Source organism: Euphorbia lathyris, chromosome 6, assembly GCF_963576675.1.
Source record: "Euphorbia lathyris chromosome 6, ddEupLath1.1, whole genome shotgun sequence".
Taxonomy (NCBI): Eukaryota; Viridiplantae; Streptophyta; class Magnoliopsida; order Malpighiales; family Euphorbiaceae; genus Euphorbia; species Euphorbia lathyris.
Window position 1 is genome coordinate 50,885,262 of NC_088915.1, and position 19,818 is coordinate 50,905,079.

The 19,818-nt window shown below is 36.7% G+C and overlaps 2 protein-coding genes across 3 annotated transcripts; one reads left to right on the forward strand and one right to left on the reverse strand.

Moving 5' to 3' along the window:
* Positions 1-270: 270 nt before the first annotated feature.
* On the forward strand, positions 271-5,937 carry LOC136233206 (uncharacterized). Of its 2 annotated transcripts, none has more exons than XM_066022815.1 (7): positions 271-834; positions 4,056-4,561; positions 4,843-4,910; positions 4,998-5,054; positions 5,139-5,228; positions 5,329-5,505; positions 5,620-5,937. In XM_066022815.1, exons 1-7 carry the CDS (start codon positions 347-349, stop codon positions 5,662-5,664), a joined length of 1,431 nt encoding a protein of 476 aa, XP_065878887.1. In that variant the 5' UTR covers positions 271-346; the 3' UTR covers positions 5,665-5,937. The 2 variants fall into 2 exon arrangements, with proteins under 2 accessions (XP_065878887.1, XP_065878886.1); XM_066022814.1 differs by having other exon boundaries at positions 272-834; positions 4,035-4,561.
* Positions 5,938-6,385: 448 nt separating this feature from the next.
* LOC136233207 (transcription termination factor MTEF1, chloroplastic) lies at positions 6,386-7,587 on the reverse strand. The gene has a single exon (XM_066022816.1). The coding sequence runs from the start codon at positions 7,567-7,569 to the stop codon at positions 6,643-6,645; it is 927 nt and encodes a 308-aa protein (XP_065878888.1). The 5' UTR covers positions 7,570-7,587; the 3' UTR covers positions 6,386-6,642.
* Positions 7,588-19,818: the final 12,231 nt, after the last annotated feature.

Below are 19,818 nucleotides of genomic sequence, written 5' to 3' on the forward strand. Positions count from 1 at the left end.
TCTACATGCACTTTAAAGTGCATGTGATCATGACTGGAGTTGACAATATTAAACACCAACATATAAATAATCTCTCCGGCAAAGAAAGATAAAACATTTCTTTGTATAGAACTTAAGCATAAAATTGTAAAATTTTAAATGAATAAAAGTAAATAAATAATTAGAATCCAAAAGTTTACTTTTTTTTTTTATTCAACCGAATGAAATGTGTCGTTTCCTTGTTTTGTATTTCTATGTGTATATAAGGTATAAAAGCAACTGACATAATGTAGAATTCTCATATATATTATTTAGCTTATAAATTTCCCTTTTCAGCTAAAGCTTATTAGCAAAGCAAACAAACTATATGGACGAGTCTTGGAGAATGCGGATGGGAATGCCGGGCCGTCCACTACGCCGTTCCACGGAAGATACGGTGGCCGGACCTAGTAGGCGTTCCATGGAAGCGCTGGACCCCGACGATTTCGCTGACGTTTTCGGCGGTCCACCACGTAGCGTTCTTTCACGCAAATTCTCTGGCGACTTCACTAGATCATCCACTTCTTTCTATGAGGAGATTTTCCGGCACCCGGATTTTGTTGCTTCTTCACTAGAAACTAAAGGAGGTGGTCGGAGCCTGCCGGGTTTCAGGATTCCTGGGAACGATGACGGATTTTACAGTGATGTTTTTGGTTGTGAAGATGGACGGAGGTCGAGAGATAGATCGAGACCTAATTCAAAGGCTAAATCGAAATCGAACTCCTCTTCTGTGCTCAGCTCGGAAGAGCTTAGCCCTCACCGGCGGCCTTTCACCGGTGATGACGTTGCATTGTCTTCTTTTACTTCCAAGCTCAGGTATCAATAGTTCTCTGACTTTCCTCATTTCTCAACTGTTTCTCAATTTTCAATTATTGTTTACACATATGCCCCTGTGCCTTTAATATTCTCAAAATCTTAATCTTTTTTTTTTTTTTACAGCTAATCTTCTCTTTTTGAGAGTCATCATTAATGGATTTTATTTTAGTTTCTCATTTTATACTGAAATACTTAATCAGAAATTAGCTTTGGAATTGTAGGTTCGACTTAGTGAAACGTAGAAATTGCACTAAAATTTGGAAAATATAATCTAACAGGAAAGTTAAAATGTTAAAAAATTACTGATTCATATCATCAAATTAAGTTGCTGAACTTTAATTTTCCTTAGCTTGAATGGATCAATTGCAATTGCAAAAAGAAAATAATTCCTAAAGTTGAAGGGGACAAGGAAACCCCAAATTAGCAAAAGGTCCGCCGAAAGACCAAATTATTGTGTCCAACTTCTCTTTAGGCCATCATCGTCATGAAGAATATGCTTATTGCTTAATTTTCTTAGAGATAAATTTTCACATGGTTTGTGGGGTATCCATGCCTCCACAACCCATTCCATTCAAGATTCATTCCCTTGTACCCATTTGAGTGTATTATTTTTCCAATGAAGGATCAAAATGCTGCCCTCCATATCTATATGACCATTTGTGTTCGGGGTAAAGAGCTTTTTGGGATAAAATTAGAGGTTTGAGTTATTTTAGTGGTTTTGACTTGTGTGTTTGGTAAATAGAGGTTTGAAAGAGTTTATTGAGTCCAAAAATCTAATTTTGAAAATCCTGGTTTTAGGAGCTTTTTCAATTAGCTTATTGCACCATCTCTTTTGAAAGACATTTTTACCCCAATTACTATCCTTTAATTCCAAATAAAAGTTTTATCATGTCCTTATTTATCATTTTATATAAATAACTATTAGCAATCAGTTAAGTTTACACAATCCGCTAATCAAATCAGTTAACCAAAAAGATAATCAGCTAAAAACAGATAATGTAATTAGCTAACAACTGACCGCTATTTGTTAAACAATTTTGCTAACAATTTGTCAAAGTGGGCGAAAAATAATATTTTTATAAAAAAATATAGAATTTATATCTCAAAATGCAATTAAAATAACATTAGGTCTAAACAATGGCAGTAGGTCTAAAGAATCATAATACATATTTATAGCCTAAAGAAGTGAGGTTGTAATGATCTGGTTCAGACTGGGTGACGTCGGGGTAGAAGGCATGAGCAAGAAGTGGTCTTAAGGGATGACGATGAGGGTAGAAATAAACTGAATTCCACATTGAAAATGAAGAGAGAGTAACTTGGGCTTATTAGGCCATCTCCAACCATTTTCCATAGTCTATTTTTAGAGTAAAAGTGCATTCCAATGGTACTATAAAATCTTGCTCTATTTTTAGAGTAAGGCTTTTGATACTCTATATATAAAGTATCAAATGTCTTACTCTATTTTTAAAGTAAGGTTTAATGATTATTTAAGAATAAAAATATCATTTATTATAATAAATGGTATGTAAAATTAATATAATAATAATAATAAAATAGTATTTGTAATAGAAATATTTTTTTAGAGTTATAAATGAAGTAGATGATTGGAAATGTGTTACTGTAGTAACTCTATAATTGAAGATGAAGTGGGAAAAAATAGAGTTGGAAGTATGAAAAATAGAGTAAATGGTTGGAGATGGCCTTAGTAAGATGGGGTTCCAATAAATGAAGACGTGTTTTAAAGCCGTGAGGTCAAAGTGTTGGATTTGGGTCAAAGGGGATATCTACATGGTATTGTGCCAAGATGTTACAATTGGTATCAGAGCCGGCTCTCCACGTATAATGTGTGGTTCGGGAACGAACCAGACGGAAGCTGGTGGGTCTGTAATGACCCGATCTGGACTGGGTGACGCCCGGGTAGAAGGCCTGAGCAACGAGCGGCCTTAAGGGATATCGATAGGGGCAAAGAGCGACCTTAAGGGATAACGTTTTTATAAAGTGTTCTCTTGATATTTTTATTAGATCCATGGTTAAGTGTAACAAAAAAAAAAATTGTCATTTTTCTTTGATTTTTCTATTTTATTTTTTGGGATAAAGACCAAATTTAACCCCCCAACCCAACGTTTTAAGGGAAGTGTAAATTTAGTCTTAACGTATGAAATTGTGCAAATTTAATCCTAACGTTTCCAAGCAAGTTCAATTTTAGCCCTACGTTATCAAAAATTTAAAAAAAAAAACTGGTTTGACTAGTATTTAACGATTACTTCAGACTTTCCAAATATTAATTATTTCTAAGATATTTAGTGTATTAGTAATAAAATTACAACAATTCGGTTAAAATGCTAAAAACTAAATCTGTTACGTATAAGTTAATCACAATTTTTTTTTGTCAAACTGCCTAAAATATTTTCTTTATTATTAATATAGTTACCAAAAACTAATAAAAAAAATATACGAAACTGCTTCAATTTATCGACAAACTTGTTTGGAATGTCAGATGCAACAGTTAGATAACAGTCAAATCCATTTTTTCAAATTCTTAATAACATATGGTTAAAATTGATCTTATTTGGAAACATTAGTTTTAAATTTATAGAACTAAATCTATACTTCAACTTAGTTATTAACTCTTATCATTTTCTACTTCTCCCTAGCGTCTAAAATCTGAGGATAGGTTCTGCTGACTATGAATGAAAGGCCATATTTTTAGAAAATTAAAATACATAAATCCAATATACTAAAATCTAAGAGGCCTAAATAACAAAGTGTGCTAAGTTTTTTTTTTTTTCTTAATGATACACGAGATCTTATAATTGATCTTTTGAATTTATAAAGTGTCCAGTTATCTGAACTTGTTTGAAGTAAGTTATTGGTTATCTATATTTATTTAAAATGAAATATTGGTCCTTAAATTTGCTTAAAATGATAGACATTCCAATTTAGCTCAATTCTATCCAAAGAGCATAGTTTAGTTGGTAGGCTGCGGGTTCAAATCATCCTCTTATAAAAAAAAATTAAAAAAAAATAATTATTTAAATTCTTTCTTATTCTATCACATCACTCTAAGCAAGTTAAGAAACCTAAAACCTCTCAGTGGATTCCTGATGTATTAGGCCTTTCTTTTCTACTTCTTTTCTTTGATTAATAATAAAATGGTGTCACATATAATGTAGAAAGCTTAGATTTTGATATCCTTACAGGCCTATCAATGTACCATGTAGATGGAACTCCACCACGGTGAGACCTGAACAAGTCTCAAAGAAAGAAGAAATGCCGTATTTTCCTGGCAATTATCCATCCTGCGGCAGTGACAATTATGACATGGAAAATGGTTACAACGAATACTTCAGAAGCTCCCATATCAAAGTTTCCCGGCAGGTATCCCCGGAAAGCATTAGTCTCGAACCTACATCACATCGAAGTATCAAAATTCCTGTGGATGAGTTAGAAGTCAACTCACCTGCGTCTCCTGTTTCTTCACTCTGTCAAGAACCAGAGGCAAATGTTGGTATGCAGCAGTGTAACACAATGCAAGAAGATGATATGGAAATGGAAGAAGATGAAGTTATGAGCTCCTATGTTATTGAGATCAATTCTGACCATAGAGAAGTTGCCAGTAACGAAGCAATTTCTATTGATGAAGCAATCGCATGGGCTAAGGAGAAGTTCCACTCACGAGACTTTGATACCACACACCAAAACAAAGATCATTCTGCTCATGTTGAAGGTAGATGTGGTAACTTATAATGGAAAAACGATATTTTTTTGACCCTGAATTTGACTTGGTATTTAACCTTTAAACTTTGATTTAGTAAATAGATATGTTAAGCATGGTACTTCATTCATAAGGGGTATATTTTAACCAAATTCAAAGTTTAGGAGTTTTATCTCACCATTAAAAATAATACTTGAACGGACAAAAATATTGTTTTTTCCTCACATTAATTTGATTATGAAGTTGTGAAGAATTATTGACAAGTTCTTACCCTTGACCTCTAAATTGTGCAGAAAGTCCTGACACGTTTGAACATAGAGCACAACAAAATTATGGATCCAGAAAGACACTATCTTCCACGGTAAATTACTCTAAATTTAGAAGAGAGGGAAAAAAAACAATGTAGAAAGTCAATAATGGGTAATATGTTTTCCTCCTCTTGCTGCAGGAAGGAGACCTAAAGAAACGGAGAAGCCAAGAAGAAACAGAAGAATCAGAAAAAGATGTAAGCACTTAATTAATACCATCAAAACAAAAGTAGGATCATATATGCATATAAGATTAATTTTCATTTTGCAAAAAATCACAGATGGAGTTGCAGATTTTGGACGAAGAAATCCGGTTGTGGTCAGCAGGCAAGGAGACCAATATACGTATGCTCCTTTCAACACTACATCATGTGAGAAACCTAATGTATCTCCCATAATTACTTTATATTCGAAAATCCCCCAATATCAGGGTGCTGAATGCATAGAATTTTTTGGTGGTATTGATTTCAGATTCTATGGCCCAACAGCAGTTGGTCTGCAACCTCTTTAACAAGTCTTATCGAAAGTTCACAAGTAAAGAAGGCATATCAGAAAGCAAGATTATGTCTTCACCCTGATAAGTTGCAGCAGAGAGGAGCTACTCCTCGCCAAAAGTATATTGCAGAAAAGGCCTTTTCCATTCTCCAGGTATATTTTACTAAAACCTCAAGGAGGCTTTAACTTATTTGAACTTATTACCTGATTAGAGAGAAAGTATTTGATTAATGACAGAAGTCTTGATATTGGTCTATGTGATAACAGGATGCTTGGGCTGCATTCATTTCCCAAGATGTCTTCTTTAACTAGCATCTAATCAGTTTTTGAGAATCAAGTTTTCAAGGGAGGAGCAGATAGAAAACATATGAAGAATGTTGGTAAAGCATCATCTTGTATCATCGGAACAAAATGCTGTAAATTAGTAGCAGATAATGTATTCCAGAATTTTGTATGTTCATGCTTTCCTTTTCCATCCTAATCTGTAGATAGTAAATGATTGTTGGTTGTTGTGCTTCTTTGGATCAACTTTTCCTCCTCACCACCATTTCCTTTTCCTTAATTTATCCCTCATATTCCACACAATCACATAGTTATCTGGACAGTATTTTCCATCAAATTTGTGCTCTTCATGTTTCACCTGCTACTCTTCGAATTTGACTAAAGTGATAGCGCTTCAATTTGTCCAAATCTATACTTATTCTGCCACATAAAACTTGAGGTTTTAATCATGTCAGTTTAAGCACAGTTTCTTGTGGTAGAATTCAGATACAAATGCTTTGTCAGTCAGGATACAATTAAGGCAACCTGATTTTAAACCCTCCCTCAAGTCTATATGAATGAACCAGCCTGGATCAAGTCATGAGAAGGTCATTCTTCACTTATACACCATAAAAACACAATCCTTAAACTGAAAACTAAGTTAATTAACCTGGTTTTTCAGTACCCATCCCTTTGATTGATAAAAAAAAAAAAAAAAATGAAAACTACAAGTCGTTGATAAACTGATCTTTAGTTCTGTTCAATTGAGCACTTGTAACAAAATAAGCCACTCATGCTGATAAAATGTCAAATATAAGTACATTTAGTAATCAATTGTATGGAAATTAGACTCAGCAAGGAACTAACACAATTTGGATCGCACCCTACTCTCCCAAGGGGCAAAAACCACGTTAGGAGCAAGCAAAGCATATAGTTATATGTACATTTCCATATTCACAAACTGACCATCCTTGCCTAACCAACGTGTATATATTGTCCGCTTTGATCTGAACTTCGTTCCTTACCAGTTCAGGATGGAGTTGTTACAGCATCTCCTTGTCTTAGCAACTCCTTGAACTCTTCATCAGTACTTTTGAGCATAATTGGCAAAGGCATTTGAACCCCACTTTCAACAACCTCCATGTACCTTGGCTTAATCCTATTTTCCAAACTAAAACCAAAATAGTGAGGAAACTCCCTCAATTCATCCAATTTACCCTTCATCTCCTGGGTAAAAAAATCAAACTTTGGCTTAAAATTGTTTTCTATACTGAAAGTAAACAATGCTGGACACCTCAAAACCATACCTACAGCCTCATCTTCCGAAAACCCAATAGTTTCCAAGTATTTCAACTTAGGAATCAATGTATTCTCGACACTAGAAACCAACAAGATAGAATCTTGATAAGCCAAAGCATCCAAATCAGTGAAACCAAGCCCCTGAAGATAAAAGAGGCATGGCTTAAGTTGGTGAGAAACACTAGAAACAAGCAACCTTGGGCACTTATTAACAACCCTTCTGAAGTTATTTTGTGGGACTTTAAGATCATTAGAGAGGAAATCAAAAACAGGGGTAAGATGGGTTTTGACATTAGAAGTTAGGATTAGAGGACACATACCAAAGATCCTAGGCAAATCCTTCTGGCGGATGCCTTTGGTTTGGAGGAAGGAGATAATGGAGTGTATGGAATTGAGAGAAGCAGAATGGAGAGAAGGGTTTAGAGATAATGCTTTGCCACAATCAACACCCATTAATTCAAGGCAGAGGATCTTTTCTTTGATTTGGGAAGATATATTAGTATTCAGTGGTGTGTAGAGTGGATGGTGTTGAAGGACACTTTTAGTAGGTTTTGCAGAGAGGTGGGCATTGGGTTGCTTCGAATTTGAATTTGAAGGTGAAGCTGAAGGTGTAATGGAAGAGAAACAGAAAGCTGAGTTTAAAGCTGTTGATGGCATGGTTTCTTCTCAGCCTCTTGTCTTGTGTCAAGTGTGCATGAGAGAGAGAGAGGATTTTATCAACATATGTAGATGACACGATGGCATAATTGGATTGGCTGAAGCTGGATTATAAAGATTTTTGTGTTGTATCAGTATGGTATGGTATGGTATGTATGTATTTTGAGCCTATCCTTCTGTACCTGGGCCACAAATCACTCATTAAACACTCAAAACAGGAGTATCTTTTTAACAAATATTCTTCATATTGCTAAAAAAATATTAAATATGCATCTACATAAGAAAAGAAAAATATATGGAACAAATAATGGTAAACATGACAATTAGCACGGAGTTTTCCGATCCTGTCGATGAGATTAAGTTGCATGTACATTGCGTCGTACGGGATCACGAACTGGAATCCCAACTGCATTTTCAAGAAAACGGGTCTTTTATTCAAGGGTGTAGCTGATCGGCTACAAGTGGTGGCCGATCGGCTACTGGTGTTTGTTTCAAAATGTCACTGTTTTACAAAAGAGGAAATCTGACCCATTTATCTAGTGGATTACTATATCCAGCCCCAATTTCACACTTCCAACCCCGAAAAAAAACGTAACTGCCCTTTAACCAAAAATTGAAAAATCCAAACCCTCCCAAACTCTCCCAAATACATTTTATTCCGAAATCAAAGACAACATGTTTGATGGAGAGCAATCCGTTATCACCGGGAAGAGACGAGAGTGACGATGTCCCTGAAGTCGAGGTATTTTTCTGATTAAACTTCCATTCATTTCTGTAAATTTTTTGAAAAAAAAAATCGCTGGTTCGGACCTCGGGCGTGTGAGCATCACGCCTCACCATGTGGTGGGGCGTTTGAATATTACGCCCCACCATATGGTGGGGCGTGATGTTCATACGCCCCACCATGAGGTGGGACGTGATGTGCATACGCCCCACCATGTGGTGAGGCGTGATGTTCATACGCCCACCATGTGGTGGGCGTGATGCTCTCACTCCCGGGCTTATTTCTAGCGAATTTTCGGGTTTAGACACCGAAACGTTGTAGAAATGTCGCGTGTTGGAATGTAATGTTCGTTATTTATCATTTGTAGGAGGTTTCAATTGAAGATATTGGCGGAAACGACATTGATTACAGTTCGCAGTTTTTTCCCAAACAAACGTTTGAAACATATCATGAAGCTGTTAACTGGGCAAAACAGACGGCAATTGGGATCGGCTTCGAGTTAACCATAGCGTCGCACAAGACAGGGGTGAAGGAAAATAGGCAAACGTTTGGCAGCGGAAATATAAAATTTTAACCTTTTCCATTAACCCAAGATCCGTTAATCGTTATTTCATATAAAGAGGGATAGAAGGAAATACCTTTTGATGTTCTATCTACCGTTGCAATCGAAGTGCCCACAACTCTTACTTCGAGTTCCCGAGCACAAGACAAAAACACAATTCAAAACCAAGTTAGAATTCAATCGCATGAAAGCAATCAAGAATAGATTGCCTCTAATTAATCAACACAAGATCAAGGAATAGAGAAAGAGATTGATAATCAATTGAAACGGAAGGAAGCGGTGAATAATCTCGTCCTCAACAAGGGGGTCGAAATTCTTCTCTTCGGTAGACACTGTGTTTGCCGAAATTTACATATAAGGGGGTATATATACTCTCTTGTATCTAAACCCTAGTTAGATAGAAATAGGTTACTGAATAAGAATTTAATTCGGAATATAATTCTTATTTATTATCTATAATTATATCTAAATATAAAGATAATAATAATAACCTTTTAGGATAATAATATGAGCAATTTAATCTCATTAAACCTCCTAACTTATTTATCCTTTAATTAATTTAATTCACAATCATAATATAATTAGGATTGCTTAAAATCAAATTAATTTCTTTATGTAATTTATACATAAAAATCGCTCCCCCCTATTTACTGGGCCTTAGTGGACTCAGTTGGGCTTCCATCAATTAATTAACATCTGTTTCTCTTTTGGGCTCCAAGTCTTATGTGTGACCCATTAGGTTCTTATTGCTTCTAGCCGTATGCAACTATTAAATTAATTTTCTCAGAATTATATTTAATCTTTGCATAATGGAATGAGTATGCGAAATGTGATTAGCAAATCCGAAACATTCCCCCAGAGCTATAAGAAGACAGGTTGATTCTGTCGTTGACCTTTCCGTATTAGTTACAGTATAATTCGATCCTTTATCAACTACATCCTTGAACTGAATCTTATGACTATGAATAATGTCAAGTCACATATAGCGAGACGTTCGTTTTACTTGTACAGGCCGAGTTAACTCCAATTAGATAGGTTAAGTGAAATCTGTATTTCAAGTCTTAAGCTATCACCTTGCAAGGATTTAGAGTCAAGTCTTCCACAAGCGATCCTTGGACGTATCTCCCATTTATCGGGAGTGACAAATGCTCAATCCAATGTATAACTATCCTGCAATTACTTCCTGTGATACCCAACGTCTGCCGTTCACACCCCAGAGTCATCTCTGTTATGGATCGTGTTACAACAGGATCAAAGCATCACATTCCATAATCCAGAATCACTAATTAACATTCCTTTGAGTCTGAGGATTACTTATACCTATTAATACCAATGAGATGAACAGGTGACAAGGATAAATCTACCCATCCTGTTATCTCAAGTCGGGTCCCCAATCCTAATGAACTCCCTTTCATTGGATCCATGTAACTGTCCAGATGTCTGCATATCTGAAGCTTGTGAGATCAGCTTTCTTTCTCGACAGAAGACATTGTTACATGCAAGTCTCAACAGGGATATGTCAATCCTATTTCTAAACATATTACTTGATTTGGGGTGGTTTTAAGTTTATTAGTTTATTATAAAGTTTCGTCTCACTTCATGCTTGTATGAACACTTTATAATCACTTTAAACAAACTTAGGGATTTCCTTTTATTAGACTTATTTAGTTCTTAAAAGAGGTTGCCTTTATATAGTTATGAAACCATATCTTATTAAAACAAATGATGCAAAGAACACTTCATTTACATTAAGTTTATATCCTAGAACAATTGTCTATAGGACACTAAACCCCAACAAGGGGGCAAGTCAAAATGGATATTGGTTAAATGTGCTCGTGGTATTAAGAATTATAGAAGGAAAAGAGATATGGATATGGAGGAAGTAGTACGGAGGGATACAAAAACAAAGTACTGTGGTTGCAAATTCCAGATAAAGGTTCTAGAAATCGCTGAATTAGGCGGTTGGGTGGTGAATGGGATTGCTGGAGATAGAGGACAACACTGTCATCAGTTGGCTATATATCGTCAGGGCTACAGACAGATGAGCGGACTAAGCCCGGGTTCCAAAAAACTTGTTCGTCAAATGAGTGCAGCTCAAGCTAAGCCTTGTGCTATTTTTGCTGCAATCAAAGAAAAACATCTGGAGTATTGCTCGACACAAAGACATGTCTATAACTACAGGGAGAAAATCAAGATTGAGAGCTTTGAGGGTCGGGATGTAATCGGTCAGTTTTATCGGCTTGCTATAGATAAGGAATACATACATTGGACGCAAGCGGTGCCGAGCAGCAATGTTGTGACTCACTTATTTATGGCACATCCTACATCGATCACATTGTTCTGATCTTATTACTTGTTTGTTGGTATGGATTCAACATATAAAACAAACAAGTATAAGATGCCATTCTTTGAGATCATTGGAATGACGCCTTCAAACAAAAACTTCTTGATCGCCTATGCAATCATGAAGGATGAAACTGAGGGAAGTTATATGTGCGTGTTACAAAAATTGAAGCTTTTGCTCCAACCTGATGTGCATCTGACAGCCATTGCTATGGACCGGGAGTTAGGACTGATGAGACCGGTTTGTGAGGTATTTCCTCATAGTCATCATTTATTGTGCACATGGCATATTAATAAAGATGTGGAGGATAGAGTAGGCAAGTTGTGTGGCTTGAAGGTTTTTGGTGAAATTTTTAAGAATTCCAAATGGAAAAATATAATTGAAGCCCCGATAGTAGCCGAATATGAGGCGGCAGTGGTAGCCATGAAGAATACTACTACCAACTGGCCTCGTGTGATAGAGCACGTGGAGACCACATGGCTAGTGCATAAAGAGAAGTTCTATCGAGCATGGACGAACAAGGTGTTGCACTTAGGAAACACCACAACCTGCCGAGTGGAGAGTTCACATGCACAGTTGAAACAGTGGTTGAATTCATCTACTGGTGCACTCGATACAGTGTGGGCAAAGGTGCATAAGGACATTGAGGCTCAGATCGATGCGATCAAGTAAGACATTTATTCTGTTATTTAATTAAATCTTTTAAATTGTAATACATTAGTTTTGTAATCCTTTACTGTATATAACTAGATACTCACTCGAGGACTCGAGAAGAAGATCTGCGGTGGCTCACTGTAAAGAACCTTTCGAGTATCTCGACTTATATGTTTCACATTACTGCTTTCGTGTACTGAATGATGAGCTCAAGCATATGCGCGGATTGAGTATGGATGTGGTAAGTGAATGCGGATGCGTGTTTCCCATGACTCATAGCATTTCGTGTGCATGTGAGCTTAAAACGTATATTGACACGGACACATCGGTCTGTGCTGACCGCATCCATCCTTTTTGGAGATCTCTTGTGTTTGAAGGTTTGAGTGACATACCAGTTACTGCTCCCATATATGCTGACGGGTCTGCGGATCACCAGTTTTTTCACTCACTTGTGGAAAAGGTTGAAAAATTAGATCCTTCAATGGTGCGTAGCATATCGATGATGATTCATGATCAGATAAACCCGGATCAAAGTGGCTTCAAAGAACCTGAGGTCAAAGACACTGTTAGGGGTATACCAAAGGGGAATTCATCAACGAAATGGAATCCGAATGCATGGGAGTACAGTCAGGCACCATGAGGTCGTGCACGGTCCTCTACTTCAAGGAGTAGTCGTAGTCGAGGCCGATCCTCATCCTCATCTGTGCATAATAATGAGATGTCGGGTATATTTTATTTTAGTAATATATTTGTTGAAGTTAAATTAAATATATTATCGCTCACGAATTTCATATATTAATATTTTCAGCCAGATTTGATGTGGATATCGCCGGTTACCACCATTTACATCTGGTTCAAGGGCTCATCGTACCATTTATTACTGGATACCATGATGTTGTAGCAGATGGTAACTGTGGATTTCGTGTATTAGCCGATGCCATCACCTATAACCAGAAGGAGTGGAAGCTGATGAGAGTGCTAATAGAGAATGAGATGCGGGCACACCGTGATCTATATGCGACAGTGTTCTGGAACGGATTCGATGCTGCCCTCACGCGTATTAGATGGGTAGGAGCGGGTTGTGGTGAGTCCTATTGGATGGTGAGTCCGGATGATTTATATGTTGCTGCATCTGATTGAATGCAGTAATATTCCTTTTTACTACACAACAGTTGGGATGTTGCACTATACTGCCGATGCGTTCGGACGATGGAAGACCACCAGAGCGAGAGATTGTGATTTGTTATTTGGGGAGTTATGAACACTACATACTTTATTTAAGACCTGGATCTCCAGTGCCTCCCATTTCCACCCAATGGCGTACATTTCGTGATCCGGGTGTTCGTCACTTCGACAATCTATACGCTGAAAGGAGAGCGGCTTGGACTAGATTATATTAGTTTTATGTGTTGTAATTAATAATATTTATTCATGAACTTATATTATTGTTACTGATTTTAGTTAAAATTGTATGGTATTTATAGGTTTTAAGTACAATTGTGTAGTTACAGGTTTAATGGCCTATGTTTTTTGTCTTTCCGCCATGCGGGCGTGTCGCTATCACGCCTCACCGCGTGGTCGGGCGTGTGGCTATCATGCCTCACCGTGTGGTCGGGCGTGATAGCCATACGCCTTTCCATGTGGTCGGGCGTGTGGCTATCACGCCCGACCACACGGTGAGGCGTGTGGCTATCACGCCCAACCACGCGGTGAGGCGTGATAGCCATACGCCCGCGTGACGGAAAGGTAAAAAAATAGTTTTTTCACCCCCATAACCCATGAAAGGACACTTTCGTCCTTTCATGGGGCTGGGGGTGGAAATTTGGGGCTAGGTTTAACAACACCCTTTATCTATCTGTGGCCGATCGGCCATAAGGTGTAGTCAATCGCCTACCGCGATGTTTTTTTCAAAAAATGATCCACTCTATCGACTCCCCAATATAGGAGCAGTTGAGGGAAGTTCTGAGATGAGAGTATAGATACAGGGAAACTGTCATTGGGAAGGGGGAATTCATTTGAGAAAGATAAAAAAAAGCTCCAAATAGAAAAGATACAGAAAAAAAAAAAGCGTTCATTTTTTAGAAAGGAAATAAAGGAAACTTTTGTTCTATTCTCAATCCTCAAAATCAAAATGTCAACCCGAGTGTTTTGATACTGCTAGTTGCAACAGAAAACTTCAAATCACACATTTGAAACTGTGTTATATTAGTTATGTTTCTTATTTCAACAAATTCGGGTTGTTGTACCTGGGTTCTGTTTGAGGGTCTGTTCGATTGCGTTCGTGATTCCACGTCTATGCAAAACTGGATAGCAACCCGGAAGGTAATTTCTGAAGGGTTTAAAAGCCTACTTTATCAATTGCAAGTTGTTTTATTTTATATTTGTGTTACTATCATTGCTTGTACGGTGGCCAATCAGCTACTGACCCATAATCCCAAAATTCTGCCTTAATTCGTTATGTCGAGTTGAGTCTCTAATTTTCCAGATTTGGTAAATTTATATTTCAGTATGCATTTTTAGATATTTAATTGTTTAATATGTGAAATAAAATCAACTACGGGTTAAAGGGTATTACAGCATTATAAAAAATATTAAATCGATTAGAATCAATAGACTAAGTTCTCGGATCCAATTGCTATGTTGTTGTGCTAGATTTATAGGATATGATTAAGTCGTATGTTATCGAGTCCGATGTCGTAGTGTAAATTCGAAAGACGAGTCTCAATTTCCCACGGCTAACGTTTATCTGTTTTACATGTTTAATAGTTTTATTTAAGGTTAGATCAATTGTATAGGATTTGATATTAAATCGGGTTGCAATTTATAATCTGAATTTATTTATTGCTTTCCGTATTAATGTGTAGTGAATATATATGTGAACCAAAAATGACGTAGAAATATTGGTATTGTAACAAAAGACAAGTTTGCAATTTTGTTAATCAAACCCTTAAAATTGCTTAATTTATGAACTTAACTCTGAAGAGATAGCATATTATGAGCCCATATATTGTATAAATAATGTTTCCGGACATTAATCCTGGGTGGCGACTCTGACATATTAAATTAGCTCGAAAACATGACAAAATGCTAATAAGTAAAACATACACCGAAAAGGACACACCTCATGTCATCCTTAAAAACGTTAAGTGATAGTGTATTGTTTAAATGGAGCCCATTTTATCGAACCAAAAGGATAAACGGATTCCGAGCACTCACAGTGACGATTCTGCTTGGGTGTGCATACTTCTAAAATACTCATTAGTTGTACCCTTATAAATCACTAGAACTCCTAAACGATGAGAGGTGTAGATAAGTATAGTTGATGTGCCCTAGTTCGTAGGCATTGGTCCTGCAATATGTATTAGACATTTTGTATATTGTTTGAATACATTGCATATATGTTATATGAATAAAGGCAATAATTCATAATGTTTATATCTTGTACTATGAAACATGTATGGAGTCTCCGTTGATTGATAATCATGAAACGTCTTAGACCTATTCTATTCGTGGGAATGAATATAACTAAAGGTTTATGCATCTAGTATCTGTGTAGTTGTGTAGGAAGCACTACTACAACACTTGTATAGTCAGATGTGGATACAGGTACGCATTGATGTAGCTCAATGTGGGACTGGACCAATCCACTCTAGAAAGATTCATGGTGAACGTGCCATTGATCTTTCTAAGTGTAGAACTCTATTATCTCCAGAACTATTATCTCAAGGTGGTTTTGACTGACTTTTTCTCACCTCGGACCTGAAATCATGGTAAGGGTAAGGCATCAGGTGTGTTTTTATTCATGTCCATGTATTTACGTATAGTTCAGGTTTTAAAATCAAGGTTTAGCTACAAGGCACAAAACTGTCCCTTTACAGGCTATGAATGATCGGCCACACGACGTGGCCGATTAGCCATAACTTGTTACTCTTGGCTATTCTTCTCATGTAGCCGATCAACTACTTGATGTGACCGATCGTCCATAGTCGAATATGAATATGGCTGATCGGCCACCATGACGAGAGAATAGAGACAAATTACGTTTTCCTCGTTCTAAGTGTACTCGAGTTAATTCTGACCGTCCTAAATGCATAAAGTATATTATGTGATGTTTTAAGATATGCATTTCAAATCATAACCCGATTTTAACCTACTTTTTGCACAAAAACAAAAATTGTTTAAATTCAAATGGGTCAAAGGACATTATCGTTAAGGAGGAGCAAGGAATTTCTTGTAGCATTTGGAGGCTTTCTCCTTATTGAAGACAGTGGTAGGAGTAGAATCTAACCCCGAGAGGTTAGGGGCGAAAGCTGGATCCCTAGGAGCTTATAAGAGTGGAGCTGGAGCCTCTATAGTGATAGGATTCAAACCCCGAGGTTCAGAGGAAGTGGAAGAACCACAATTTCGACCTAGAGTGGATGCCATAGGTCTTTTGACAGTGATTTTGAGTCTCTTGCCTAAGCCTTTGAGGTGATCCATGGAAGAGGATGTAGAAATTTATAGAGAGATGGGGGAGCTCAAAGGGGTTTATGTTATGTTTGGAATGAGAAGGGTGGGAAAATGAAGTGGTTTAAACTGTTTATATTCCCCCGTAATCGTCTGCCGGGCTGATTGGCTACCCGACATGGCCGATCAGCCACCACTTAATGTACATCGGCTTCATGATGTGGCCGATCGGTGATAGCTTCATTATTTCCATTGGCTACCCAATGTGGCCGATCAGCCATGTCTTATCAGCTCCTTGTGGCCAAACAGCCACACGAAATGGTCGATCGACCTTCTGAGGAAGTTTCTTAATAATTTGATAATATTTGTTTTGACTGGCCATGATTCGTAACCATTTAAAGACACTATTAACCCCGAGAAAATGGACTCTCTATATTCTTTACACAGGAAATACAAATTCAAATGCAACGATAATTTGACAGGTCACAGATTGTCATTTCAACACAACCAACACCTCTCGGATGAGGTCATAAAAGTCCAAACCTCCCAAACAAGGTCGTAAAAGTCTAAATATCAATTCGGTTACCAAAACCTCCTAGACGAGGTCATAAAAATCCAAAATATCATTTTTAATTTTACATGTTGTAGCTGGAGTAATTTTTTACCCCTTGGGTTTTCAAGTTGCAATATGATATCTATATTCTTTGCACTTAGTATAATTCATACCTCGCAATAGAGGTTTCTAATTTGCATGAATCAATTGTACGTTCTGAAATTGGAGTAATTCTTACTCCTCGGGTTTCCAAGTTGCGTAATATGTTGGGATTCTATGTTCCTTGCATTTAGAGTAATTTCTACCTCTTGGGTTTCTAAATTGCAGGATGTTTGTCAGTTCCATTATATTCTCTATGTTTAGTGCAATTCATACCTCGAGATACAGGTTACTAACTTGCAGGAATTAGTTACACTTTTTGCAGCTCATGTAATTTTTACCCTATGGGTTTCCAAGTTGTAAAATGTTTCGGTCTTATTCTGTATCTAAAGTAATTCTTACCCGAGACAAAGGTTTCTATTTGCAGGAAGCAATGATTTAAGTTCAATTTTCTGTAATTAGAATAATTCTTTCCTCTGAGGAGGTTTCTTTTTGCAGAAGGTGTTCTTTCACCCGGGCATTATTCTCAATCGAGGAGACAAAATATATTTTTTCTTCGAAAATGTCGATTGAGGAATAATACGGGTCATATAGGAAAATGTACATCGAGAGGACTATCGACCGCTCAGGTTTGCTTCTCTCTTCCTTCTCACCGTGCTCTTTTCGATTAAATATTTTAACACCAAGCTCAAAGGTCGACATCTTGACTTCAAAAGGCGTTTAATTGGGAGGCAGGCTGTGAGCACGGACTTTTTCAATCCTAATGATGAGATTAAGTTGCATGTGCTCAGTATATTGCAAGTGGTCTTCACATCGCGTCGTACGGGATCATGAACTGGAACCCGAGGCATATTTTTAGAAAAACTGGGTTTTATTCAAGGGTGTAGCCGATCGGCTACAAGTGATGGCCGATCAGTGGTCTTTATTTCAAAATGTCAATGTTTTACAAAAGGAGAAATCTGCCCCATTTACCTGTTTGTGGTTGATTGGCCACAGGGTGTAACCGATCGGCCATCCGTAGTAGTCGATCGGTCATCCGTAGTAACCGACCGGATAACACAGTTGAAACTGTGTTGTATCAAATCTGTTTCTTATTTCAACAAATTCGGGTTCATGCTCGGGTTCTGTTCGAGAGTCTGTTCGATTGCGTTCGTGATTCAACGTCTACGCAAAACTAGATAACAACCTGGAAGGTAACTTCTGAAGGATTTAAAAGTCTAATTTATTAATTGCAACTCATTTTACTTCATATTTGTGTTACTGTCATTGTTGAGGTTGAAGCAGAATTATGCAGTTCTGTGTATGGTGGCCAATCGGCTACTGGCCCAGAATCCTAGAATTCTGTCTTAATTCATTATGTCGGGTTGAGTCTGTAATTTTCTAGATTCTATAAATTTATATTTCAGTATGCAATTTTAGATATTTAATTGTTTAATATGTGAAATAAAATCAATTACGAGTCAAAGGGTATTTTCAGTATTATTGAAAATATTAAATCGGTTAGAATTGATAGACTAAGTTATCGGATCCAATTGCTATGTTGTTGTGCTAGATTTATAGGATATGGTTAAGTCCTATGTGATCGAGTCCGGTGTCGTAGTGTAAATCCGAAAGACGTGTCCAAATATCCTGCGGCTAACATTTGTATGTTTTTACAGGTTTAATAGTTTTATTTAGGACTAGATCAATTGTATAGGATTTGATATTAAATCGGATTGTAATTTACAATTCCGAATTTATTTATCGCTTTCCGTATTAATATGTAGTGAATATATATGTGAACCGAAAATGACATAGAAATATTGGTATTTTAACAAAAGTATAAGTCTACGATTTTATTAATCAACCCCTTAAAATTGCTTAATTCACGAACTCAACTTTGAAAGATGGTATAGTGTGAACTCATATGTCATGTAAATTATGTTCATGGACATTAATCCTGGGTAGTGACTCTAACATGTTAAATTAGTCCGAAAACATGATAAAAGACTAAGAAGTAAAACATACATTGGAAGGGACACACCTCATGTCGTCCTTAAAAACGTTAAGTGGCAGTATATTGTTCAAATAGAAAACTTTTTACCGAACTAAATGATAAACGGGTTCTGAGGCTCTCATAATGACCTTTTTTGCGACCGGGTGATCAATTGATTACATTTTACGCAAGTTTAGGGAGCTAACTGAACATTTTATGCAAGTTCAAGGGGCTATCGGCACACTTTGAAAGTTCAGGAGACCAATCAAGCTTTTTGGACAAGTTCAGTGGGCAAATGATTTATTAAGCCTTTCTTTTATTAGGAATTGGAGAATATGGAGTATAACTATAAGTTTTAATTTTAGTTTAATTTACGTTTTCTATCTATTGTTAGATTTTAGACTTGGTCTCTTATAAAAAAATTGTAAACAGAAAATAATATGGTTCGGTTTTTTTCGTTTATGCCTAAACCGAACCGAACCGAACCAAAATTACTAAGAAATTAGAATCAAACCAAATCAAATTACAACTTGATTCGATTTTTTCAGTTTTTGATTCGGTTTTGCTCACTCCTAAATAAAACGGTACAAACACAGGCTGATTGCTGATTGAGAAACAAACAGCAGCTGCTGTTCCAATCAGCATCCTTTTGCAACTTTTAGTAAGAAAAGCAGGAGCTGGTCTTTTCTTTACTGAAGTGCCCTCCTAAATATGCCAATGTTTATTGTAATTGAGTTTTAATTGTTTATAGAAACAAATTGTCTGCCGAATTTATCCATAAAGTTTGATTAGCACCTAAATATTTTCTAATAGCCCCCTTAAAGTGTAATTAATTAATTACAGGTTAAAAAAAGAAAACTGCATGCTTTAGGATGTGTTGCATACGCCTTTA